This window comes from Dipodomys ordii, unplaced genomic scaffold (assembly GCF_000151885.1).
Source record: "Dipodomys ordii isolate 6190 unplaced genomic scaffold, Dord_2.0 Scaffold82, whole genome shotgun sequence".
NCBI classification, from domain to species: domain Eukaryota; kingdom Metazoa; phylum Chordata; class Mammalia; order Rodentia; family Heteromyidae; genus Dipodomys; species Dipodomys ordii.
In genome coordinates this window covers 9,595,241-9,622,822 of record NW_012267298.1, presented here as the reverse complement: position 1 = coordinate 9,622,822, position 27,582 = coordinate 9,595,241, and the positions used below count along the sequence as shown (strand labels likewise).

The window sequence follows — 27,582 nt, the reverse complement described above, 5'->3', positions numbered from 1 at the left end:
CTGTGTGCATGTTTGGATAGATAGCTGTCAAAAGGGGGAAGGAGAGGAGGATTAGGAGCATGGGGATGTGGTGGAAGGGATGAGATTGTGCTAAGTGAACTGCATCCATGCATGGAGATACCACAGTAACCGCCCCCTCCCCGTATTGTTAGTGTAAGCTAATGAGAAGATACAGAGCGGTGTTCCCAAGGCAGTGCAGATCCAAGGGTGATTTTGTGTAGCATAGGGGGATGCACACGCGTGTGAAAGGAGGTCAAGGTTGAACAGCAGGGGAGGCTACACAGAGAGAAAGGTGCGTGTGCAGGAGGGTGCAAAATGGGATGAATGGTTGGGGCAGCTGGAACAGGACCCAGCAGGAAATCATCTGGCATGCCCGGCCCTGCACAGTGCCTGCCCAGGGGGCAGGCCCAGGTGCTGCTGCCTTTGCTGTCTCTGCTGCATCAGTGCTGCCTTCCAGAGGCAGGGTCTAATACACAGGCCGGTGCAGCCTGTGTACTTCTGTCTGCCTGGGGGTGAATGAAGCCCTTGCCAAGAGGCAGAACCGAACAAAGCAGGAGTGCTGCTTGCCCTTCAAGTGGGGCCAGGACCCAGAGATTTCAGTACATTTCTCTAGATGAGAATTGCATATTACTTTTTCTCTTCTTAGGAATAGTCAGACAAAGCACACGTAACTGATATTCAGCAGCATTTATGTACCTATAAATGGCTATAGCTAAAATAAGAGCGTATAGTGATTGGAGTCAATCAAAGAACATTTTGACCCAAATTAGTATTCATCTGTGATCAATAAAGTTTTAAGGTATTGCAGGTATGCTTGTGTGTATGTGTGTGTGTGTGTGTGTGTGTGCGTGTGCACATGCACTGGGACTTGAAGTCAGGGACTGGAGTTGTGCTTGGCTCTTTTGCTCAAGCCTGGTATTCTCCCAATTTAGCCACATATCTACTTTTGGCTTTTTGCTAGTTATCAGGAGATGAGCCTTACACACTCTCCTGCCAAGGATGGCTTTACACCACCATCTTGTGATCTCAGCCTCCTGAGTAGCCAGGACTACAGGTGTGAACTACCAGTATTAGGCTTAAGGTGTCTCTTACAAGCTAGAAAATGTGTGGTGCCCTGAGAAATACAGAGATGATAATGGTGGCCAACTGAAATACGAGAGTTCAGGTATTCCAGGAAGTGAACTGAACACCTGTGTAAGAGATCTGAAAATTGAATCCTGTTATTTCACACCTTTTTCCTCTTTTCTTCTGAGTTCAGGGTTGTAAGTAATCAGCAAACCCACCACCCTGGACAAAATGTGGAGTCTACATAGCTTTGGCTATTTTGTTCCACCCTAAAGGTGCTATTTAATAGCTTCTGTCATCTCTTCCTGCCTTGAGAGATGATAAAGTCAAAAAGGAGCCATTTCCTTTGGTGTGTGTCGGGACAGACTATGGGGAGGTGCTGCTCCAAGGCACTGGGGCACTCTCTGCTGAGTGGTTCAACTCAAAGCAGGCATCTGCTAGTCTAGTCTTCACTCATCAAAGCACAAGGAGAAGCTAGCACCGTAAATTGTGGAAATGTATAAAAATTGTCATGATTAGTTTTGGTAATGTTTTGAGAGGTAATTTCCATTTCCATTAAGTGGAAGCACTTAAGAGCTTCACCGTGCGGAGGGGCGGGGGTTGGGGGGAGACATTTATTCTTCAAATGAATCAGTCTAATTTCTTTGTAGGGTCCATTAAAGTGTACCTAAATATCCAAGCTGCGTTCGCATAGGGAATGCTAAGCAGGGAACATACTCCACCTCCTAGGCTCTGAGGTCCGGTCTGGGGCCGGCGAAGAGATACATCCAGGCTGGGACTGTGGATGACCTGCAGAACGCTGGCACTTCAAGGACATTCTTCCATCTCCTCGGCTCCCGCTAGGTCCCAGCCAGCTGCTCAGAGACAGCCATGCCCCAGCTGCCTTAGCTGTGCCCTCTGCACACCACAGGCGTCTGTGGTGCCAGCTGCCCAGGGACCTAGCTCCCTGGGGGTCAAGCCAGGTTGCTCTCTCCTCCTTTGTCCTGGAGGCTGCATCTTCATATTGCTTGAATTCAAAGCCCTTCTTCAGGAAGCTCCCTTCCCTCTCCTGTCCATTACATGCCTTTGCTCATGTCTGCTCTACCTCAGGTGTCCCTTGTACTCTGAGTTCACACCTATTGGACTGGTGCAAAGATTGCACGTGATGTTCAGTGACCAGCCTGTCCATGAGCCATCTCCTACTGTATCAGAATGAATGATTTGTCATGTGTGTGGCCTCTGGAGCATGCCAGTGTTACCTTCCTCATTCTCTGTCTCCTTGTTTCCTGTCTCCCCCTGCCTTCCTGTGGTCCCACTGAGGGCACACCTATAATGAGTCACTTGCACACACATTCTGATTTGCTATGTGACTGCCTGAATCAAGAAACTTTCAGACATAGGGCAGGAGATTGGGCTAGAAGCTTCTATCCCTGGGTCCAGCTGGGTCCCTTGTGTCTCATGACCTAGAACAGCTCTTTATACATAGCAATCATTAAAGCTGTTTTGAGGACTAGTCAAGGTGATGTCCTTAATAGATTTCCTGTGCCACCGAGAGCCTGTGTGCAGGCAGTGGGCACCCTAAGGTGTCAGAGCTGTAGATCACTTTCCTACCACAGCTGACAGGAATCGTCTCTTTGTCTTCCCCATGTTGGATTTCAACCTTGTAAAATACTTAACTCAGCATCAAATCCCTGGCTCCTGAATGTCAGCTTTGAATGAGGAACTGTGGATACGTGCTTGCTGGCTAATGCTGCCCCGATGGGAAGGTATGGGAAAGACAGGCGACGATTTCAGCGTGAGCAATGGGAGCTCAGAGGAGAGGGCTGGCATCCCAGGCTCAGAGAAAACCACTCGGTGAAGGCTGTGTCCCCGAACCATTCTTCTTGAGACAACCAGACTCCATGTATCCAGGTTCATCCTGGAAAATGAGGGAAAAGAGGAGGGTCCCCACAGAGGAAGACTTGTGAGCCCCTAGCCCAGAGCCTGTCCCTTTCTCTACCAGCACACTACCTTTCCACCACAGTGTGTGGACAGATTGCACTGACTATATCAGGTTTTAAGTACCAGGAACTTACAGAGAAAGTGAGGGAAAGTTCTATGAGCTGAAACGTTAGTCCAGATGGTTTTGATTGTCAGTGTTTTGCCACGTGCAGACACTGGTGGCGCAACTTCCAGTCCCTGAGATGTGTCAGCTCAGAAGCTGAAGGAAAGGCCCCTCTTAGGGGATTCCAGTGTGCAATCAACTGTGGTTCACAGCGGTGGACACTGAAATCCTGTGCACACACTTAGAGCCATTTGGTAGATAGCCATCTCTCTACTCAGTACCTGGGGAAGTTACCATATACTTCTTCCCAGGAACTAATGTCACTCTTGTGTGTGTGTGTGTTTTGCTATACTGTATCTTACACTGTTAAGGAAAGAAAAGCAAAGCTTATTTAAGGCATCAAAATGACTGATCTCATACTTGCATGTCAATCAGAACCATCCCATCATTTTATTAATTTTCCTTAGCAAATAGTGGACATTTAAAATATAAGGTAAATTACATTTATGAAAACTTGTGCATGTGTTTTACAGTTTGAGCTTCTGTATAAGATTGATTTTTGAGGGCAGAGGAGAAAAAGGGGTCCATTTCCTAAAAATAACGGAATCTAAGAAAGCACGTAGAGTCCAGCCCAGAGCCGGGACCGTGGTTCCTGAGGAGCTCTGAGTTGAGGTTCACACATGTGGAGTCATTAGCAAAGAGGCTGAGGGCAGAGGTGAGTATAACATTGCATGTGGAGAGAGATGAATTTTAGCAATGAAGTGAGCCTGCCTTCAGAGGCCATGTGAACCTCCTCCGGGGAGGGCAGATGAAAAGGGGCAAATGAGGAAGAATATCCAGAGAATGGCTTGAAACACAAAGGCAGGCAAGAATTTCAAAGGGAAATCTCAGCCCATACCCCCCAAAGTGACGGAGGGCTTTTGATATAAGACGGAAAGCATCTAATAGCAGAAAATATCTAAGCTGTTCATTCTAGGTCTTTGAAATAAAACTTTTCAAGTTATCCCTGACACATGACCTTCATTCCATCCAGACGACTTCCTGCTCACTCAGAACCACTTCCTGTTCACTGAGGAAGTGGTAGCCTTTGTTTGGTCTGTGGCAATTTCTTATGGTCTCTCCCCTTTTCCCCTTGGTTTTCTTGGTCAATTTCCCAATCCCACTTTAAAAAAAAGTCTTTTATACTCTAGCACAAAAAGTAACTCAATCTTGAATTTTAATCAATCATGTCATAAATTTGAATCTGAGAATCCCTGAAAGTCTGGACTGCCTGGCAGTGTTGGTCAATGTATCCTGTGAGTCAACCTTCCCACTAATGTTCAGGCACCACCAAGACAGGAGGCCTGTGCTTGTCTCTTTGCCTCTTTGCTCCTGTTCCTCCTTTAGAACTATGTCCACAGCTCCCACCCCATGAAGGCTCCCTGGCCTGACTTCATGGAATCACCTCACATGTGATTGCATGCAGATGAAAATTGTCCTCTTCCTCCTGGTCTTTACAGACAGACTCAGGGAAGGCAGGGCCCATGTTTTGGTTCTCATCACAGTATTTAAAGCTGGTTATCTATGAAGTCCAGGCTAATGTTCTACAGAGGGACAGTATCTCTTTATGAAGGGATAGTTCACTATGCCAGAGCTACAGGGAGAATCTACATGCCATGCTCCTAGGCCTATGTCTCTCTTCCTTTACTTAGGAGTAGAGCTGGAAGAAGATGACCCTACTGAGTTGAGTAGAGCTCCTTCTTTGGCATTAAGGAACCTGGTCCAAGCAATTCCTAACCTAACAGGATACGAATTAGCAAGTGTGGACTTGTGGATGGAATCGGGAATGTGTGAGGAACTACCATTAACAACTCTCCATTTTGGTTAGTTTACTTTCATTGAGGATAGATTCAGAAGATCATTGCCTTGAAATCCTTGAGACGGGAGCCAGAAGAGAGTTTGTTTGTTTGTTTGTTTTTTTGGTCTGGTCGTGGGGCCTGAACTCTGGGCCTGGTCGCTGTCCCTCAGCTCTTCAGCTCAAGGCTAGTGCTCTACCATTTGAGCCACAGTGCCACTTCTGGCTTTTTTTCTTTTTGCTTATGTGGTGCTGAAGAATTGATCCCAGGGCCTCAGGCATGCAAGGCAAGCGCTCTACCACTGAGACACCTTCCCAGCCCCTGCAGTAGTGTTTTAAGGACAAAAAGGATCAAAAAATTGAGTGGAGAGTTTGCGTACTCAGAGTCAGAAAAGGAACTGACCAATCGCACTATTAAAGGGCAAAGCTGGCATTGTAATACAGCAGTATGGCATCTAAAGGACATTTACACCTCAGTGGGCTTGTTTTCTTTTGTTTCATGACTCCTGAGGTAAATCAGTAGCAAGTAATATTTTTTACTTTAAAAAGTTTTTAACTGGTCATTTTCATTGGTAGATAATAATGTTACATAGAGTAACTGGTCATTTTTATTGGTAGATGATAATGTTACATAGAGTAACTGGTCAATTTCATTGGTAGATAATAATGTTACAAATGGTAATACCAGATCCATGCACACATTCATCTCTTCATTGCTCTTTCTTATACCCTTAGCGTTCCTTTTACTTTCCTGAACTTGGAGTCTAGCTTTTGTGTTGTCTCTCCTCTATTTTCTACAAACAAGAGCAAGAATTTGATATTTGTCCATCTGGGACTGGATTATTTCATTTAACATGGTGTCTCCAGTTTCCAATTGTTTTTCTAGAAAACAACATAATTTCATTCTTCTTCATGAGTGAGTAAAACTCTGTGATGTATTTGTACCAAGTTTTCTTCATGTATTCACCTATTGCTGGACACCAAGGCTAACTGTTGTGGTAAGTACTGGTATACAAGTTCCTCAGTAGTAAGCTGACTTTGATTCTTTTGGGTATATATTCTGTTTTTGAGAAGCCTTCATGTTGTATCTAGGATTACAGGCATGAGCCATCAGTGCCTGGCTCTTTTTTATTACATTTATTTATTTATAATTATTTATTTTTGGCAGTCGTGGAGCCTGGACTCTGGGCCTGGGCGCTGTCCTTCAGCTCTTCAGCTCAAGGCTAGTGCTCTACACTTGAGCCACAGCACCACTTCTGGCTTTTTTCTTTCTGCTTATGTGGTGATGAGGAATTGAACCCAGGGCCTCATGCATGCAAGGCAAGCACTCTGCCACTGAGCCACCTTCCCAACCCCCTACTTTTATTTATTTAATAATTTTGCCACATGAATAGCACAACTTTGCTGTTACAATAGTTCCATTATTTCATTCATTTGGCAACATAAATCCTCAATGGCTAAATTCTCCTTGAGTATATTATTTTAAAAGACGAGAGATATATCACATAGTAGCACTCAAATCTTCTCTCTAAAGAAGCCATTATTAAGTTACTGGTATATAGTCTCTGTAGCTTTTTGTGATAGGTGATAGGTTACATGGATTTTCTTTCTTATTTTGGTTAAATGTATGCACGTATGCTACCAAGGACATAACATACAGCACCAGTTTATGTCCACTCATGGGAGTTGACTTTCTTTGCAGTTAATGACTTCACTTTGGTAACTTGCAAATGGCCAAAGGTGGGGCTGTTTGTACCCAGAGGCCTGCAGGCATTACAAAACAGGTGCACTTTTCTGGAAAGCCAATTCTTAAATGTGCACTACTAGGCCACTGCTTGGGCAAAGTTACAAATAATGGTTGAGTAAGTATTTCTGCATTTACTGCCTTATGTCAGTGTATGAGTCGCTTCTCTAGGGAGGTAGCAAGAGTTAAATTTGAAAAAGGCTGCCAAAACATACTTCAGAGTCTCATTTTGCACTTCCACTAGCAGTTTATGAGAATATTTATTTCCCCAAACCAGTAAAAAATAGTGCCTTATTTTAATTTGCCTTTTTTTAATTACCAAGAAGATCGACTACTTTTTATATTATTAACTACTTTTATTTCCCTCTCATGAATTTTCCATTGATAGCTTTTATTTTTCTTTACATAGCTTCCTTCTTAATTACATGATTTTGTTTTCTGTTTCCAAATGCATCTTTGATTACACCGCCCTTTTATTTTCTTTTTTCTTTCTTTTTTTTTCCTTTTTTGCTGTGTACTATAGAAAAATAAATCCTCTAGTCTGCAGCTTCTTGTTTAATTTGGGTTCAGGTAATTTTTGCCACACACACATTCTAAATGCTTAACGTTTAACACAATGAAGCTTTTGCCTACTAGCTTGTTTAAGACAATCAATATTCTTTCCAACAACCTGGTCCTCTGGTTGACAGTCTTGGCTATTTAGAGGATTAACAGGGTAAGAGGATGTGTCAGATTTGTTGTCAGATCTATTTGACTTCAATATCCTGGTCACCCCTACAGCTCACTGCTGACTTAGCCTGCATTTGGGAACTGCACTCTACCTGCTGGACTCTTAGACATTAAACAGCACAGGTCCATACTGTACTGTCTCACTGGCTCAGCACCTTGCAAGTATCTACAATTATTCCTCTAGATCTCTTCAGTTTTGCAGCTACCTTAGCTTTCATAGGGGTGATACAGACACTGTTCCCCTGGTCCTCACATTGTAAGTATCTACATGAAGGTGTCCAGCTAGGAGGTTGATATTTGGAATAAAGGAGGCAACATCTTTTCTCTCCTCTGCCTAGGGGCATAGAGACAGATTCCACAGCCACAGCTCTTTCTGAATGAGATGTTTTGTTGTGTCTAACGCCCTTTCCTCCCTCCTTACCTGACATGCCACTCCTCAGACTTGACCAAGGCATCCAGGAGCCACCATGGCCAGGTAACCCACGCCCGTGTCTGCTTTGACTCTTTTCCACCATGTTTGTTTGGCACGTCTGTTCTAGCTTCAAATCAAGTCTCAATCTGAACAACCAGTCTAAAGTTTATCTTTGGACTGTAAATCACCAAACCACAAATCAATAGGTTATATTTTGTTATCTTTAAGATTTATGGCATTATCTAGGTGATCGGTTTGTGTGGAGGGTTGTTTTTGGTTTTCTATAGAGTAGAAATTGTTGTCAGAAATTGTCCTGTTCATGGCCATAACTCAAGGGTCAGGTATGCCATAGTCATTCAATATTTGCGTTTGGAGGCAGAGTTAATAGGTGGATGGAAAAAGCAGCAAATGTGAGGACCTGGCTTAAGGCGCCTTTCCCTTTCACTGAAGTACTATTGAAAGCTGCTTCCAACACACGTTTCAGTATTGATGGGGTTGGTTTAGAGCAATTCAGGTTGATAGGGTGAAAGTTTTAGGCACAATCAAAGTCATACTCCTGGAAATGAATGTTCTTGTTTATCTTTCTTGAAGTAAATGTACATTGTCTCAGCCTTCTGAACGATGCGCCAAGGTCTGACCTAGTGTTTCATGGATTGGTTGTAATAACACTCATGAATTTCCATCAGCCAAACAACTTCATATGCTGTGCACTCTATTAGGTATCTTATAGGTCTTACTCTGTATTCTCATAATAATCTTATAACAAAGCCTCTGCTCCCATTTTTTCAGAAGAGGAAATCTCAGAAGACTTAAAAATGAGTAGAGCTGATGCGTTGGGTGTTTCTGAATTTAGTTTTAGTTTTTTGTTTTTTTTTTTTTTGCCAGCTAAGTAGATTTTATTTCACCAAGTGAATAACTAGATTTCTCTGTATTTTTATGACATTTTAAAAGGTCAAGTCAGAAAAAAAAATCCTTTTTAAAAATTGACCTTGTTGCTGTTCTTTTTAATGTACTATGTGATTATTTTTTGTTTCTTTGTATGTTCCTCCGCCACGATAAAACCCCGGTTTTCACTGCATTTGATTCTGGTGTCCTGCATCTTGTACATACATTTTTCTAATTTGGAAAGAGGAAGGGAAATAACAAAATGCTGAAATAAGGATACAGGATGACCCATTGTAACAATGAGATATACAAGACAGTATGTTGAAAATGAACTTTGCAACTTTGTTGGGGGGAGGAAAGGGAGTTGGGGAGGTGGGGAAGAAAGGGATGGTAGGGGGAAAATACCTTGCTCATGTAACTGTAACCCCTCTGTACAGTATCTTTACAATAAAAATATATATTAAGAACAAAAAAATTGACCTGTTTTTCAAACAGGTCACATAGTAAATATATGTCACTGTGTGTTTATGCTCACGTGTGTGTATGTGTGTGTGTAAGTGTGTAATAACCATATGCTACACAATGTATTGGGTATGTTTGAGAAAAAATGAACCTACAATTCATACTGGACTTAGTCTAATAAAGTAGGTAGCTATGCAAATAGTCACAATCAATGTTACAAAGCCGAGGGAGATGCTTGCATGTGTATGGGAGATGAACGAAGAGCTGGTGCAGGAGGAAATGCTAGCACTGGAAGCGAAGAACGAGCGGAAGTCGTACTGTTCGGCAGAGACGGGAAGAGTCATCCCAGGAAGAGGGAGCAGTACAGTGCCCGTGACGTGGGCACTGGAAGTGGAGAAAGTGGGCGCACAGCGAGGAATGGCCTGAGGACTGGGGCAGGGAGGAAGGACAAATAGGCTTTGAAGACTCTATTTGCCTTTTCCCCTGAGAAGAATGGTGGAGCTTGGAACACACAGACGATTCTTCGGAGGGAAATCTGTGGGGGGACAGGGGGACCGTCTGCACGAGAGGCCACTGAGCAAACAAAGGCCGCCGAACCTCGAGGGGCAGCCAAGAACATGCGGACGCCTTTGTTGGTGATTGAGTTAGAAGGGAGGAGGAGCCTTTGATGAGACAGCACACCCAGGAAGTGACAGAGAACATCTCCAAGGGACTCACATCCCTGCCTGCACCGGCCATGACAGAACCTCTGCCAAAAGGAGCTAGCTTAAGAAAGAATCGATGTCACTCATGAGGACGTGGAGTTTGTTTGACGCGTTGTTCAATAATAACATTATTTTTAACATGAGTACTTGTAACACATGCAGGTTTTAGGTTGGCTACAAAATGGAGAGGTCGACACTGACATGGCTCCGGTGTCATCTTCTCTCTGTACAAGGAAGCTTCCTCCATTATCAGCCTGGCGCGTCAGAGCGGTCTCGATCTCACCACCGCTGAACCGGCACCGGCCATCCTTCGCCACCCCGACATCCCACAGCTGGAGTGTTTAGGCTGATCTTTTATTGTCCCTATAATTTTATTTTTTCTAGAATTCATAGAGTTAGAACCATCCAGTCATCTTTTCCCATTTTCTTCCTCCCCTCCCCCCACCTAGCAATCTACACTTCAGTTCCCTTCATATCTTTTTGTGGCCCTGAAGAACTTTTCTTTTCAATCTTCCATAATATTCTGCTGTCAGGATCCACTGAGTTATTTATTGATAGGCCTTCTGAAGGATACTTTGACCATTTTTAAGTTTTGACAGTTATGGATAAAGTCTAGGAGTTGTTAAGCGTAGCTTTTTATGCAGACATAAATTTTCAACTCTGGAAAATACCAAGGAGAGTGATTGCTGGGTCACACAGTAAATATATGTTTACTTTTGGGAAAAAAAAGCAGCAAACTGTCTCCAAAAGTGGCTGTTGCGCCTTGTGTACTCCTGACATTAATCAGTGAGAAAGTTCTTGTTTCTCCACAGACTCCCAGGTATGTTCTGGGGTTTAGGATTCTACTTATTTTTGTAGACATATAGTATTATTTAATTAACTTTATTTGCATTTCTCGATGACTTACAATGTAGGACATCTACTCTTGTGCCTGTTCCTCATCTTCAGACCTTCTTTGGTGAAGTGTCTGTTCAACTCTTTGGCCTACTTTTTAAATCCCATTGTTTTCTTTCTTTGTTGAGCTTTAAGAGAGTTTTGTATATTTAAGATGACAGTCCTTTGTCATTTAGTCCTTTTGCAAATGATTTTTCCCAGTCTGTGGCTTATTTTTCTGCTTTCTTGACCACATCTTTCTGGAAGAAAAAAAACAATAATTTCAATGAAATTTTACTTATGAATTCTGTCATATGTGATATCTCTGTGTCATATTTTAAAAGTCAATTTATCATCCTCAAGGGATGCTTCAATGTTCCTCTGGAGTTTACTGTTTCTCCACAAAGGTAGTTCATGTTTAAGCATCCTCAATGTATATTACCTCCGAACACCTAAGCAAAAACATTCCAAGTAGGTGATTTACCTTACAGGTCTTGAATGTAGAGGAAAAGTCTGGGGTAGTGGCATAAATGTCAGCAATGCCTGTGTATAGTTACCACTGTCTGTTTCAGCCTTGCAAAATGCCCCAAAGAATCACATTTCCTACCCTCACATAAGAACTATTGTCCAAGTGGTATTTTGCTCTATGAAAATAAACACTACTAAAGGGAGAAGAGTAAGCCTGGGGCAAGCGAAAGCTTGTTAACTTTGAGGGTGAGCGACGAGGAGTCAGTGGAGAGCTACTGGAGAGGGTAAAGAGGAAATCTAGGAAAGTTTTATTTTTAGCCTATTTCCAAGAGAGACTCCTTGGCATTACAGAATGCTGCTGCACATCCAAGTTCATGTGGATTGAAAACTTCCTTGTACTTTTACCAACACATAGGGCACTAATCATCTGGTTTGAATTTTTTGTGGTTCTAAAGAGACAGAAACCAGGTTGTGAAGTGTTGAAGAATGATAAAACATCAAGGATCACCCAGAGGAGACATCCTTGAGGTGGTAGTCCCTGCTAACCAAGCACAGCAGTGAGGGTAGGCTTGAAAATATGGAAATATGGATTTAGTGTACATTTAGTGCATTTTCTGTCTCCTGAAAGAATGCTGAATACATCAAGAAAGGAACTGATCTATGAAGAAAGGTTGAATTTGTAAAAATGAAGCAGCAGAAACAGTTGAACTGCACAAGTCATTAAGACTTCATTTGTTTTTTTTTTAAGTCCAGTACCATGTCTTACAGTCCTGGGAAAAAGCAGGCCTGAACTCTCAGAAGCTCCCAGAGACGCGTGAGTAAGCAAGTCAGACCTGAGGAGGATCAGGAGAAAGGTAAAAGAATGGCATCTGGAAGCGCAGTGGAGAGTAGGATATTTAACCAATGTTGAGAAGTCCTCTGACCTTGTTTTCTAGCAGCTTCCAGAAGGCCAAATGACAACAGCCAAGGTATCTAAAGAGCAAGTTGGCATGCCTGAGTCTGTGCCAAGTTGAGGATGTGAAGAAAATAATGGAGCCCTGGAGAGCACACTGGCTGATCATTGATGTGATGGTACACCAGTAGATGTTGCGGATAGTGACCTATAGATGGGTGGACCTATGTATACATTTTGAAGCCAACCAGCTAAGTGTTGGCCAGCACCTAGACAGGTGCAATGGCACCTTTTAGATGAGAGAGCCGTGGGAACAGTCACTTAGTGGCCCAGTGAGCATCTGAGAGGTATGAGACCTGAGGACGGTACTGGACTCGAGGGTGCATTTAGGACTCTGCAGCTGGCCATTTGGACTGGGCTCTCCATAACTGTCAGTCCTATTTCCTATCTGTGAAATTAGTCTGTGGAACTTCCTCTTAACTTTCGGATACCTTTTTAACTTGGCCTCCCATGGTGGGTGTCTGAATTCTCGGCTGTCGGATAGTGGCTGAGTGATAAGAAATGAAAAGTTGCTTTCTGAAATGATCACTCAGCTCTCCTTTGGAGCTAATCAACATGGCCCACAAGCATTCAAGAAGACACTGAGTGTCTTACAGAATGATGAACGGGAACAAACAGGTAGACTGGGAAGAGAAACTGAAGGGAGAAGCCAAGCATGGGGGTGGGGGTGGGGGGGAGGGGGGGCTGACATGGAGCATAGGAGCACAAGGTCAGGGGAGATGAGGGAGGCCGGGTCCCTGTGTGTCCTTAGTAATGATGGATTGCATCACTGTCTCCTCTAATCTCCAAAACAATCCTCTCAAAGCAGAGATTATTGCTGGGATTTTGCATATTAAGAGCATTTGACTCAAAACAAAAGGCCTGCAAATGTCCAAAGTGCCTTCGTGTTTGATTTCGATGCTGTAATGCCAGTAGCTGTGCTAAAGCTGCCTTCCAGCTGAGACAATCTTCAAGGGACAGGTGGCAAGTGAGAGATCATTAAGGAGCAGAGATTTGAGATGAGGCTGAGGATACCCATTAATTAAACAATACAAATTGCATACCTCCTGTGCTTGAAAGTACCCCCATCGGCAGGCAAGAACAGGTTAAAGAGTAATGTAAACCCCATTTTTGGAGAAGTCCATGGCTGACTGATAGAAAGACACTCATAGGGCTGGAGCTGCCAGGCTGGGTATTATAATAATGTAGATGCAGATCGCCCTGGGCATAGAAGATGAACCCATTGATCCATTTCCGAGGCTCAATATTTACTGGGCATATAAGCTAAGAATGCCGGTACCATCTCTTTCCTGAGTGAGAATGGGCCTTTACTTACTTGGCATTATTCTTTTACGATGAACACAGATTATAAATCTAGTATGTCCCCTTAGAACCCTTCACTACACTTCCTAAGTGTATTCCTCTCACACTTCCCTTTCCCTGTGAGAGTAATAAAATATTTCCAGGCCATTCTCGGTCTTTCTTTCCCTGTCACTCCTGGTATTTAATCACCAGTAGTCCTAGGGATTCACAATCAAGACATGGTTCTGATTAATCCGCTGGACCTTCTTTTTAGATTCTCTTTCAATACTGAATCTTGTAAATCTCACTTACGTTTTGCACTTTAGGACAAAACCTACATTATTTTCTATGGTTTATGCCTCCTGAAAGGCCAGAATGAACACTGCTGGCAAGGCAAAGATTCAACACAGGCTTTTGCTTTGTGCATCATCCAGGCTGGGCAAATATTTATAGCATGCATGACCATCCGCAGCTCCAAGTGACCCGACCGCTGTGAAGTTGGCAATGGTGCTTAATAACATCAGCGGCAGTGAACTCATCTCACATGGAGGAGTTAGTTCTCTGGCGCTGCCTCTGTTTCCTGCCAAGTCCTCAGAATGATCCCGAATCCACCTCAAACTGTGTTCCCTTGCAAGCAGCAGGCATGAGGTAGGCCTGACACACAGTGTGGACTTCCTGGGAGATGGGATAAGCCAGGCTCCATCCTCCAAGCCTGAAACCCATCCTTTCACTAAGTCATCAGGAGACTCAGCAAACGGGAGGCAGAGAGCCCTGTTGATGTGATTCAGGCTTTCCTGAGCCATCTGCCTCAGCCATATGTTTCCCAAGGAGAGCTAAGTTTAGCAGCAAATGCAGTTAATCAAATATTTGTAGGAGCTGCAGTGTCCCCACCCAATTATGTCCCCCCCTCAGCCCCCAGCAGTTCCCAGGAACACAGCGGCTGTTTTCTGGCCCACGGTGACCTTGGCCTGTTAGCTAGAAGCCACGGAGGAAGGCAGAGCATTAGCATATACACATCACGCGTGGGGTGGGGGTCTGGGGGGGTGGACTGTGTCACTGCTGAGCAGGTGAAAGCAGGCAGTCGCTCTGCCTCTGCCTTCCACAGAGGCAAGGGCTTCCGCTGTCAGGGGCTGAGCCGGGCCCGCTCTGGAACACGATGAGCAGCTCCCTGTAAGAGCTGAGCCCGCAGCTTCTTCCCCCACCCAAGCCTTCATTGAACTGTTCTGTGACCGGGTGTACCCTTGCTTGCCGCCTCTCTCCTCGTGTGCCTCACGTTCCCCTCCGATGTGTGAGGGCCCATATCTAGACCATGCTAGCATTCTAATGCTGACAGAGCCCATGGTACGGCCTGGGTATGAGCCTATCAGAGCACATGCCGGGCACAGTAGTGAGCCAGGATCCTGTCCTGGCACGGATCCTTTACACGTGGGCTTCAGTGAACGCGATGTGCTGGAGGGGGTCGGGATTTGGGCCATTGTGGTGTGCGATGGGGGATTTGGAAAGCTCAGCGTAGATGCTGACGTAACCATTGCTGCTAGCTGCTGCTGTGGCTGTCTGTTGGTTCTGGATAAGTTAATGAGGTGTTCCCATGCCCCAGGGGCAGCTCAGTCCCTCGGACCTCTGTCTCAGCTGCTACCGATTTTGTCTCCTCAGTTTCACATGTTTTCCTCTCGTTCTCCCTCCCTCTAAACTGCAGGGCGACCTGCTCCCAGATACTGGCAGCAATTTCAGCAGACACGCCTCCTCTCTCCCACTGCTTGTGCTTCCGATCCAAGCACCATGGAGAGACAGAGAAACAGGGAGACGTGCCTGGACCTGGGACTCACTCCAGGGCCAGTTCTTCTCCGTCCTCCCTCCAGCTCACGCCTCCTTAGTCTGTGCTTCCTGGTGGTCTGTGTGTCTGAGAATGCCAGCACAGGCAGCAATCCGATTTCTGATGGGTCACCCCGACTCAGGCCTGGCCTTGGCTGAGCCACCCCATTACCTTTCCATTCCATTCACAGCTGTTGCTCAATGGAAGAGTCTCTGCTGTGTGTTCTGGGAAACCTCTTGGTCTGAAATTCTACACTTCCGGCCTTCACTCCACCCTGCCTTCACTCCACCCAGCCATCCCACAGTCTTGGGAACTAGTGGGCCTGTGACAGCCATCATCTCACTGGTGCTGATCATTAAGGAATGATGCAGGGCTTAGTATGTGCCTATTTTTCTTAAAATCTATTTCAAAGCTGTGTTTTTCAGCCAGGTTGCTCTAACTGTCCCAGCATAAAGTGAAAAAGCATTCATTACTGACCATAGGCTTTTTCCCATCCAGCACCATTCATCATTCAGAGAAAAATACTAAACATGTAACCAGCACATCCCTGAAAGCACCCATACTCCTCATCTATACTGTTGACAATGTCAGGTGTGCACAGAATCGGCAGATACCAGGGTGTCTCCCCAGGGTGGCCCAGCAGCACCCTGCTTCTTTGCATGATGATGATGTCTTCCTCAGCAGTGACACCTGCTGAACCTCATGCTTGCAGCAATGTAGCAGTTCTATGTGCACCTGGTCAATTATGCAGCTGTGGTAAGGTGAATTAATAAGGAAGGTTAGATCTCTGTTCTAAGGACAGGGAGATCAACAGACTCGGGTTAGCATCATCCTCATTTTCTTCACTAACAAGGACTTATTTTTTATAAACCTTTTTTTAATCATAAAGGGAGTTAGACTCTAATTACTGGGTAGTTATAGGTACTGAGTCTGATACTATACATGAATACAACTTTTCCATGTTCTATATACATAGGCAAGGAGTAGGAATTGGCTCACAGTGACCTTTGCCATGATGAATACAAGGTTCTTTCTAGTTAGACCTGGTGTTACTCACAGTTTTCAGAAGTCTTATAGAATGCTGGCCCCAAGTGGGTAGGATAGAAATACTTTTGAATTTTCTGTTATTTTTAGAACTTTTTCCACTAAGCTCTCTTCTGATGCATTAAAGACTCATCTAATTTACCCTCTTCTAGAAGTTTTTTCCTCAGAGGTATAGAGCTTTTGAAGGAGAAAATGAGTGGGACAATGACTTGAGGTGTACAGCACAGAGAAGTAGGAGGTGCAGAAGAAGGGGAAAAGGAACAGCAGTGAGGTGGGAGAGGCCCTGAACTTAGATGCCTTTCATTAGGCGAAAAGTAGGGCATGAAGGGACTATTATGCTGTCAAGAAGTGTCACACTGTTATTGCTGTTTTGCAAGAGCTGAGGCTGGGAGATTGAAGTCTCCCTCTGGTCCCTTAGACGTTAGTAAGGAGCCTCTGTGCCCTACCCAGGCACAGCACACGGCCCTGAAACCAGCGTCCTTCCTTCCCAGTATCTCAGGAACTCAAGCTCTGTGACACCGACATACACGCAGTGTGTGTGTGTGTGTGAGCACGCACTCCCACTGGGAGTGCACTGTAGTCATGTTTAATTGTCACGCTCCCCTATCTAGAAGCTCATCTGTCCATTTCCATTCTCTGATGGCCCTTTATCTTTTACATCTTGTCTCAAGAGCATCATCTCAGTCACCTTCTGCAACCTGGGCTCTTGGAATTACTCTCCCATCCCCAGTTCCCCATGAGGTAAACGAGGCCTGTTCGCAAGTTCTTTAGTTACAGGGACACAGTACACAGGGGCCAGGCCAAATTCAATCACATATCTTTTCATTCAAATCCATTATTTTGTGCCATTAAAAAAAAGTGGTAAAAGCTCATACCATGGCCTCTTACTGAAATACAAATTAAAATACCTGAGACAGCCCAATGGGTAGGGACCAATCTCAAGCCTCCCCCCTAATCCCAACTGTTAGATGACTAGAGTGTGCCCTGGGAAACATGCTGTCCTTTTGCATCTGAGATTGGAGAGCAGCAGACATTATTAGCTAATAGAACGTTATCAAGTGCTGGACTTACTGGGCTCCATTTAATAGGTGGATCACAATGGCTTATAATTAAGTAATTAAGCCCACTCAGTGTTGATAGGAAAATGCTTACAGCTAAATTGCAGCAATAGCCTTGCTCTTTGTCAGCAGTTTAAATGGTGCTTTTAACTGGACTCTGATTCAGTTGCACTCCTGTAAATATAAATTTCTACCGGTCATTGTATGCTTTGTGACCTGAGTTTCTTGTAGAGTAACTAAGATTCAGCAATTGTTATTGCTAATACTACCTAACTAGACCTCCCTCAAACCCCGGATGACCTTGGCAGGTCACCACCCCTCAGCCCTGTGTTCAATAATAATTAATTGAGTAATTGATACATAGCTGAGTGGCTGAGCTATGGAAAGTTGACTTTCATTATTTTAGGAGTTGTTATTTTTCCATAAAATAGAAGGGTAAGAGTAGTGAAAGCCAAGTTAGGAGAGAAAAAAGTTGAGAAAAACTAAACTAAATATTGAAGAATATTCCTCATTAGTGTTGGAATCTCACCAGCAACAGCATTATACTTAATGTATTTCCTAGGGGATTGTTTACTTAAATAGAAAATGACTGAATACCAAATGGAAGAAGTTTTTTAAGACCCCAAGATGATGGAGTCTTATATTTGACATTGAAGATTGTTATAAACTATGACTCTGAGTTTTCTTATAGTTAAAACAAAATTTTGCCCATTTGTATAAGGTTTATAAAATATGTGGAGCTCATGCTAACCCCAGGCTACTTACAATGAATAAATTGATTTTGCATTGATATTGCAGAAAAGTAATATTTCTAATTCTTATGGTTAATAATACCTATACTTTAGCTAATTTTTTGTACATAATTTATTGCCACAATTAAATCATTTAAATTAGTTCTTATGAGATGTTACTAATAATGCAATATCAGAGAGATAATATATTTATGAAGATAGGTACATGACTGTGGAGTTGAAGAAAAATCTTGCTCCATTTTTCCCAGCCAGCACTATGGGCAGTTAAATCTCCCCACAGCAGCATAATTTTTGCTTGTTTTCCCAGTGCCCTGCTTGAGACGTGAAAACATGAGGTGATCAGGAAGTATTTAGCAAATGTACGAATTATGTTTTATAGCAAAAACATAAATATATTTGATTATGGGTAAGTTTATATAAATTTATAAATTGATGTCTGTGTTCAGTAAAGCAAACTCACCCACATTCCATCTAACATGTGGCATTTTAGCTACAAAGCAAACATATTTGATATTCACCAGAATTGCCCAAACAATGGCTAGTCTTTATTGACCTGTTAACCTATGTGCTGTGCTTCACAGATTGAAGGTGTGAGTACAATTACTTTGCTTCCAAATCAAGTGCTTGCATATTGGAATGCTTTGGTGTCAGAAGTGACACCTTGCTCCATCTCATGTTATCCAAGAGGGTCTGGGCTTACCCATTAACAGGGGTGCTTTTCTGAATACCAGATGAGAGGTCCCTTGCTGCTGGGTCCTCTCTCTGGCACCCAGAAATCTCAGTTGCAGTGAGGAACGTTAGAACTCATGAAGAGGCTTACAACTGAAGGCTTGTAAGATGCCAGCCCAGGCATCTGGAGCCCCCATCCTGAGCTCCCAGCTTATACTATTTTGGTAGGTATGGTGTTTGAACATTTGTCATGCCAAGTTTCAATATGAAATTTAGTTGTCATGGTAACAGTGTGGGGAGGTGGGACCTGTGCCAGACTCGATCTAGCCACAAGGACTCCATCCCTAAGGGCATTACTGTTGTCATTACAGAAGGACTGGGAATCCCCCTTTGTCTTTTGGCCCCTCTGCTTTTCATCGGGGGTGATGCAACGAGGGATACCTTGATGTTTCCAGTCTGCAGAACTGTTAGCCTCCAGTTTCCAGTTCATTTGAAATCATACAATCTATGGTGTTCTGTAACAGTAACACAAGGTGGACTGAGTCAGAACATCCACATATTCAGACATTGATCTTCAAAGAACAACTCTCCTTTGTGCTTAGATAAGTCTCTGGACATGTCAGTACATAATGGAGCCAAACCAGCTTTCTACCAAGGAGCCACTGTGAGTGTGGGAGGTTGTCACCCTGGACTTCATGTTTCTTCAAAATACCTTTATTTCTGGGAATGAATTGTCCTCGCTAGTTCCACATAGTATGCTAAAAAACAGTCCCCACATTTCGAACTGTCTCCAAATTTCAAAATAAAGAAACATAGGACCTTGGCTCTGCTTCTCCCAGGAGTGCTTGGCTTCTTAACCAGGTCATTCCTGTAACATGGTAACCAGGACGGCCATCACCTAGATGGAGGTACAGGCGGCTGCACCCTGGATTCTGAGTAGAAAGTGTATCCAGACTACAAGGAGTCAATCTGGCCATCCTTCCAAAACACAACGAACATCTTCTACAAAGTGATTTCTCTGCTGCCTCGTCCTTGAAATGGCTAGAAAAACATAATGAAGTGTAACTTGAGGGTGACATTCTGACTTTTCTGTTCCTGGAAACAGACAGAACATTACCTTCCTATGGAGTTGGCAGCATTATTACCTTCCTCCTATGGGGAAATCTGTTTGGGTTTGGGGAATTTTACAGCTGAAGACATACTTCTTTATTCATCACCCCTTCTAAACTTCACCTTCATTATGCAGATGAGGCAAGCTGTGATTCTTGCCTCATTTGTGCTCAGATGTCCCGGTCTTTTCAAAACTACGTAACAATGGGAAATAGTAGATATAAGCCCACAGCTAGCTAAAGAAGCAGTTTGAGTGATATTGCCTATGAAATCCAAGGTCACGACCAGGATCCACTCCTGGTCCCATGGGGCCTTCTCACTTCTGTGGGCTCTAAGGTGGGGCGTGTCTCATACAAATGTGGACTGGGCTTGAAGAAATCTAGCGGTGAGTCTCTGTATTTTAGTTTTCCATCAATTCATCCCAGACCTCAGTGAGCCATCCTCGGGGCTGGAGAGCGGAGTGGATGTCTGCTTGGGAGTTTTGATTATTTAACAAAGCTCAGCGTTGGGGGGACACCTGTGAGTCACGTTCTTGGGATGGGACAGTGGTCAGCCCATAGGAATGGGCCATGGGTGCTGTTGTCTTGGATCTCGGTGCTTTGGGTCTGTGTCAGATGAACACACATTGCAATCTAGGCTCACAGACCCTTCCAGAGCTAGAGGGATGCCCAGCAGAGGAGGGTCACACACTTGGGGGTGCACAGCTGTGTTAAGTCATCATGTGCCTTATTTTGCAGACTAGGAGAAGTAACAAGATAGAGCTGTTTCTACGCTTGCTTTCTATGCTGAAAGCCCATATTGATCTGTTCGAACATTGGTACAACAGGAGACAGTGAAGAGCTCTTCTCTCCTCCTGTGCCTTTTGCTCTCACCTCTGTTTCCTCCTTTTCTATTTCCTGACTTCTTCTCCTCCTACCACACTTGCTTCCACCTGTCTTTTAGTTCCCTTAAAGCTCTCACTGGACCCCTTATTTTTGGTTCCAACTTTGACACCCCTCCCGTATCTCACACACACACACACACACACACACACGCACGCACGCACGCACGGATTTGATTTCTAGTTGTCAAGTATTATGATGTAAAATGCCTCCAGAAAGTAGAGAATAGAAGCAGCAAATAGCAGACAGTGGCTCATCACTCAGTACCTAGTAGTGGGCAGCATCTCAAGGAATGGGTTTGGTCTTGAAGGACAGTGATATGTACTTCCATTGTCTCTGTGTGTTTGAGGCCTGGTCTAGGAGGAGAACACGGATGATAGGCGTGGGCCCTTTATGGCTGAAAAGGAAGTCTGTACAAACCAAGCAACACATGCAGGGCAATAGATTTCAGGAAGTGGCTTTGCTTAGGAGGATGGAGAAGTAGCTTTTTCTTCAGGATTCTGGGAAGAGGGAGCAAAACATGGATGAATTGGCTCATGCCTGTAGGGAGGCAGAGATAGGAGGATTACAGTCCAGTGTCAGCCAACGTAAAATGTGTGAGACTATCTGAAAGTTAACTGAAACCAAAAAGGCTGGCTCATGTGGCAGAGGGCCTCCTAGAAAGCAGAAGGCCCTAAGTTTGAATTCTACATCACCTCAAACCCCCCAAAAAGAGAGAATAAAGATGTTGGGGCAAGGTGTCCAAATGTGGATTCTTCTTTTAACTGAGGAAGAAAGGATGCCAATGGCACCACACAAGAAGATTGCCTCTACCATGCCCATGATCTGAGCATGCCTTGTGATGGGTGAGCCTTCTTGCAAAGACACTTCTGCTTGTTAGTCTATCTTAGAGATGAGCCTAAGAGAGATGCCTTACTCTGGGCTTAATGGAGCATTTTAGGATTTAATGATCTTTAGTAAACCTCAGTAAGCATAGCTGGATCTCCAGCTGTGCAACATCAGAATCTGTGCAACATCAGAAGATTTTCATTTCCTTAAAGATGTGACAGATAGAAGTGTATTCTGAAGAAAGTACCAAGCACTTTAATCTCTACAAACACAATGAAAAATTTCATAACAGTGTACACGGCAGACCTGGTTTGTGCCAAGTTGTAGGGTCTTGATCTGTTTTATCCTATTTATTTCCGCTGTACTCCTAGGAGATGAGTGTGGACATGCCTATTTTTCATATAGAAAGCTGCTGTTCTAAGAGGTGACGTCACTTTCCCAAAAAGGCAAGTGATTGAACTGTTGTGCCTGCTGTCCCTCCTGGCAGCAGACAGCGCACGCCGCTCTGACCTCCAGAGAACTCACCCCATCCATCCTCTGCCACACTGTCAGTCTGGCTTATAGATCAACCAGGCCCTGACAAGGCTAGGCCAAGGGCTGGGGAGAGGTAGCAAATGGAAACAGCATAGTATTTGTACACAGTCGTTTCTATTTAAATCTGCATCGATCTGAATCCAACAGGTCTCCAGAGGCCACATCAGGCTGGCGATTTTATTTCTTTCCCGATGAAGGGCGGATTAGAGCAGGTGCATCTTAACAGTGTTGGGAACAACTTGGGATTTTATGTGATTCTGTTTCCTGTTCTAAAGTTACTCATGCATCGCCTTAGATGTCACACATTGGGTAGCCACAGAGACCATTAGATCTCTTACTATTTCCAGGGCACTCGAAGCCATCTGAGACAGGGGCATCTGAGAAGTTTTTCTTTGCTCTTGTAATGGATTTTTGGTGACTTTTGCCTCCATGTGAATCATACAGTTTATGTATTTGTGTATGCATACACACACACACATATGTGTGTGTATGCATTTATTTTTTATTTGTACTATGCTTTGAATTCAGGATCTTACATTTGCCAGATAAGGGAGTACTCCACTGCATAAGCCCCAATCCCCTTTTCATTTTCCTTTATTTTTTTAAGATGAAGTTTGGTGCATTTTTTCCTGTGTCGTAGTATTCCTCATTATGACCCCACATAGCTGGGATTTATCACTGTACCCTGTCCCATTATGGCAAGTTTTATTTGTTGAGTTTAAAGTCTTGGTAACTTTGTCCTTTTAACCTAAGGTGGCCTTGAGCCACAGCAGCTCCAGGTAGTTGGGGTTATGGGTCTATGGCAGCACGCCTGACTCTCTCTTGTTTTTCCACTGTGCTTCATAGAGGACTGACACTTTGCTAGGAAATTATTCATTCTTTTCCCCCTCGACCCCAGGGATTGAACTGAGGACCTTATATTTATCAGGCTTATATTGTGCTTTTTGATCCATACTTCAAGCTACACACATTCTAGTTTTCTTTATAGATATATAGTTTCTAGTTTGTACCTGGCATGGCCCACGCCATGATCCTCTAATCCTCCCTTTGCACAGCTGGGATATGTATAATTCAAATGGAGACAAAAGTAGCAAATGAATCAATCACAATTACAAAGGAACACTGCTCAGCTGTATACCACCACACCCATCTCAGTTCTGAGACAGAGCTTCACAGACTTTTGTCTGGGCTAGTCTGAACCACGCTCCTCTTGTCTCTGCCTCACAAATAGCTGGGTTCACTGGCATGTGCCACCATGCCTGGCCTGAAATTGGAGTGTTGCATATTCATCCAAGGCTTTATTTTCTCACTTACTGAGTAGATAGGCATGAGGATAAATCTACACTATAACTAGACATACAACAGTGTCTTATCTAAGGCTGGTGGAACAAAATACCATAAACTAGTTAGGCATATGATAAACATAGAAATAGGTTGCTTCCACTTCTGAAGGCTGGCCGTCTGAGATCAAGTGCCAACCTGGTCAGGTTCTGGTGAGGGCTCCCCCACAATAGCGAGGAAACAGACATGCTCTTCCCTCTTTTATTCCCCATTCTTTTTTCTAGGTGGGGAAATATGGAAGCACTCACAGACAAGGGGGCATTTCAACAAGGCATTGAACAAGGTTCTCAGCAACGCAGCCCACCTCAGTGAACACCGGTCTCGACATGGTGCTGTCTGATTCATCATCTGTGATCTTAAGTGTTAAGCTTTGGGAATGTTCATGGCATTTCAGGTCCTGGCTTTGGTGAGACCGGATAGACACCTGATGAGACTGCAGGTGTAGGAGCTCATGGGCTTTTGCTCATTCGTGTTTTGCAGAGAGCAACAGCGTGAATTCAGCCTGTGTCTATGAGAGCACTGTGCACAGCCGCGTCTTCCAGATCTTGTACAGGAATGAAGAGGTGCCCATAAACGATGCTGTCCTCTTCCGAGCTCATTTGCTCTTAGACGGTGAAAGGGTAAGTCGTAAATCTACCATCGGGAACAAGTGTTTCCTCCCCTGACCGTTCCCTCTCATCCTTGGGTAAGTGGTGAGTGACAGAGAAGCTAAAGATGGACTCTGAATTCTGACAGACAGGGATTTGTGAGTTGGAACATTTGTACATTTACTTATGCATTCATTCATGTGTTTTTACTCATCCTTCCATTCACACACTTGCTCATTCTATGAAGTCCCAAGATAGCAAGACTAACTTGCCACCTCTCACACTCACTCCCCACTTGCCCATGTGTGCATCTGTTCAGGCGCTCTGTCCATGAATCTGTCAGCAAATGCTTTTGAGCATCTCCATTGTGCAGTGCCTTGAGCTAGGCCCTGGCATAGGAGACGGGATTGAAGAAGGCAGTAAGGCCTTACGTTCAAGGGGTTAGTAGTTGAGCAAGAACACAAATGGGTCAGCAGGTGCTAGGCACTAAACTAGATGCATGTAAGAAGAAGTCAAAAGACTCACAGTGTGGGAAAATGAGCCTGAGATGACAAAGTTGGTATGTGCCAGCTGTTTCCCAAGGGAGCTGGTTTTCAGATCAGGAAAAAGGGAGGGATGTGCGGCAGACGGGGGTGGACACAGATGATACCTGGAGGCCTCCAGGGGAGTCCACACCACTGCTCCGTTCCCGGTCCCCCTCTCAGCCCCCGCTGACACGTGTCAGCTGATGGTTTCCTGGTGGGGAAGAGTGCTTCTATTCCAGGAAACTTTCATTAGAGCGGCCCCATTCATAGTCCCCAGGTGGCGTGTAGAATTCTAACTGAGTACGTGTTCTCTTTTGCCCATTTTGTTAAGTGGCTTTTTGTCTATGTCTTCTATGAATTGCATAGTAGACAAGTTATCCCGGATGGACAAAAATAAAAGGTATCATTTAATCTTAATCTATTTATCAAGCCACTCATATTTATTAAGGTTTATTAAATACCCGTGATGTGCATATTATGTGCTGGAGATAACATAGTGAACAAGAGAATATTCCTGGTGCAGATCAATATGTCAGGTATCTTGCCCCACCATTCCATTTTAATTCTATCCAAGTCTTGCTCTTGCCCTTCACAGTTTGACCTTGTGAGATCCAAACATGTTTGGAGGTCAAACAGGAAGTGTGTATCACAGGATCTATTATTTCCTTCTGCATGTCAAAGTATTCATTACTATAAGCTAGTAATTTATTGTTGTGTGAGCAGTGAATAATGGCAGTGAACAATGTCACAACTAATCGTTATATCCAAATCAGTGACAATTAAAATTAATTGGATATGTCTGTTAAAGAAACTGGAATTTTAAATAGTACCCTGGCTCATTTCCAATGCAGAGCTATCTGTTCATGGCAACCAAAGCACTGTTTATAACCCAGTGACCAGGAAGCATAGTCAAAGTGCATTTTGTTATCATCATGAATCACAAACACTTACAGAATGGACATTTATCCAAGAGCATATGGAGCTGAAGACCAGCCCATGCAGTTAGGCAGCAGGTGAACTGAAGAGCTGACCATGCAGAGAAGTCAATGGATAAAGACTACAAAGAGATGCTTGAATAAATAATACTGGCAAGCTGAGTTTGGAAGGAGAGTGGATATTTTATTTATGTATTCAATGTAATCCCACTGCAGATCTGAGAAGGCTTACAGAATACATAGAATACTTCAAGGAAAAGAATAGTAATACAATGAGCCAGAGAAGAGGACAGAGAAAGGCAAGGCTAGGCAAGGCTGGAGTAATGAGAGCAGAACAGAATGCAGAAACATCCTCTGGTACTGGCTAAAAGTGACCCACACATAGCTTACCTCCTAGCAGCCAAAGTGAAGAAGAAGATAAAATAACTAACCAGCAGATGTTTACTGCTCTCATGAAGAAGACTGGATTGCTTGGGGAAAAAGTGTTTTATTCTGTGAACAAGATTGCAAAAGGGGTAAAAATAAAATAAATGAAAGGCATGTCCTCCAAAGTGAGAGACCTTGATCCACCCACATCTTGCAACGGGCCTCTTGCGGATGAAGATTCTTGACCTACTACATGCCCTAGTGATTCAGACAGAGGATGTGAGGCAGTGATCGGGCTAAGAGGTTGGTTCGTTAGGCTTGTGTGGGGTTTCTACAGAAAGCAGGGAGTGCTTGTGAAGTAGAGGATAGTCATGCACCAGAAAGCAGGAAAGTAGCAGGAAGATCTGGGGAAGAAATCCTCACTGCATGAGAAGTAATGCAGTTAGAGACCTAGAAAGCACTGCTGGAGACACAGCATAGGAGAACCAACCGCAGGAACCTCACGGAAGGCTACATGCTTGCTTTGTCCTATAGAAGGACTCCCAAACTCAGAGACCTGGGGTTAAAAGAAGGTCATGTAGGCACTCACATGAGGAGGGAGCCTGAGGCCTGGAGAAGGCATTTGCTACGGCTGTGCCTGTGAGTGTCGCCACGTATCATGGCAGATACTGGCGGGTGATCAGAAGCCAAGCGAGCAAAAGAGAGAGGTGTATGGGAACAAGAATGGCTAAGGACTGAGAATGTGGCTTAGTGACAGACCGCTTGCCTGGCATGCCCGAAACCCTGGGTTCCATTCCTCAGTACCACATACACAGAAAAAGCTGGAAGTGGTGCTGTGGCTCAAGTGGTTGGTATGAGCAAAAAGAAGCCCAGGGACAGTGCCCAGGCCCTGAGTTCAAGTCCTACGACTGGAGGAAAATAAAAAAAAAAGAATGGCTCATACAACTGGGTTCACAGTTAAGCCTAATGGAGGCTTCTACGTGGAGATGTGTTGATGGAAGTTGACTGTAAGGCCTGGATTTGAGATGGCCCTGTAGGTGTCATGGTGAGCCCCGTGCAGGAGGGTTCAGGGAGGTTGGGCAGGAGCGTGCTAGGGATTCGTCTTGAGCTGTAATAACCACAGCGGCAATCGTAACACTAATAGCATCTTCCACTGCTTATGGGGGTGCTGTGTGGCAGGCATTGTGCTTGATAATTTCTTCTTGGTTCACAGCCATAGTATGGTGGGGTGGCATTTTTGTTTTTACTTGATGTTATCATGAAGGTGATGTACAGAGGGATTGCCGTTACGTAAGTCAGGTAATGAGCACGTTTCTTTTGGAACAGTGTCACCTCTTCCTTCATTTTCTCCGTTTCCCCCCAACTCCCCCCATAAATTGTATAGTTCATTTTTTTATTTTATCGACAAGGTGATATACAGAGAGGTTACAGTTACATAAGTCAGGCAGTGAGTAAATTTCTTGTTGAACTTGTTACCCCCCCTTTTCCTCCTCTTTCCTTCCCCATTCCCCCTCCCACTGTAAAGTTTGTTCTAGCATACTGTCTTGTGAATTTTGCACTTGCCTTGGTTCCCGCTTTGTCCTTTGTCTCACCATCTTTTTTGTTACACTTCCCTTCACTAATTTAGATAAACATATATACAATATCAGGGTACCAAAATACAGTGACAACAGAGGAGAAACTGCAGCAGGGGGACATAAAAGAAATC

General features: G+C 44.1%; 1 protein-coding gene across 1 annotated transcript in view; it reads left to right on the top strand.

Annotated features, from left to right (window-relative positions):
* Positions 1–27,582, top strand: part of Fam135b (family with sequence similarity 135, member B) — a 139,677-nt gene that overhangs the window by 45,726 nt on the left and 66,369 nt on the right. The window contains exon 3 of the mRNA XM_013025133.1: positions 23,943–24,082. Within this exon, the coding sequence (XP_012880587.1) occupies positions 23,943–24,082 (140 nt within the window). The remainder of the gene's footprint in view (positions 1–23,942; positions 24,083–27,582) is intronic.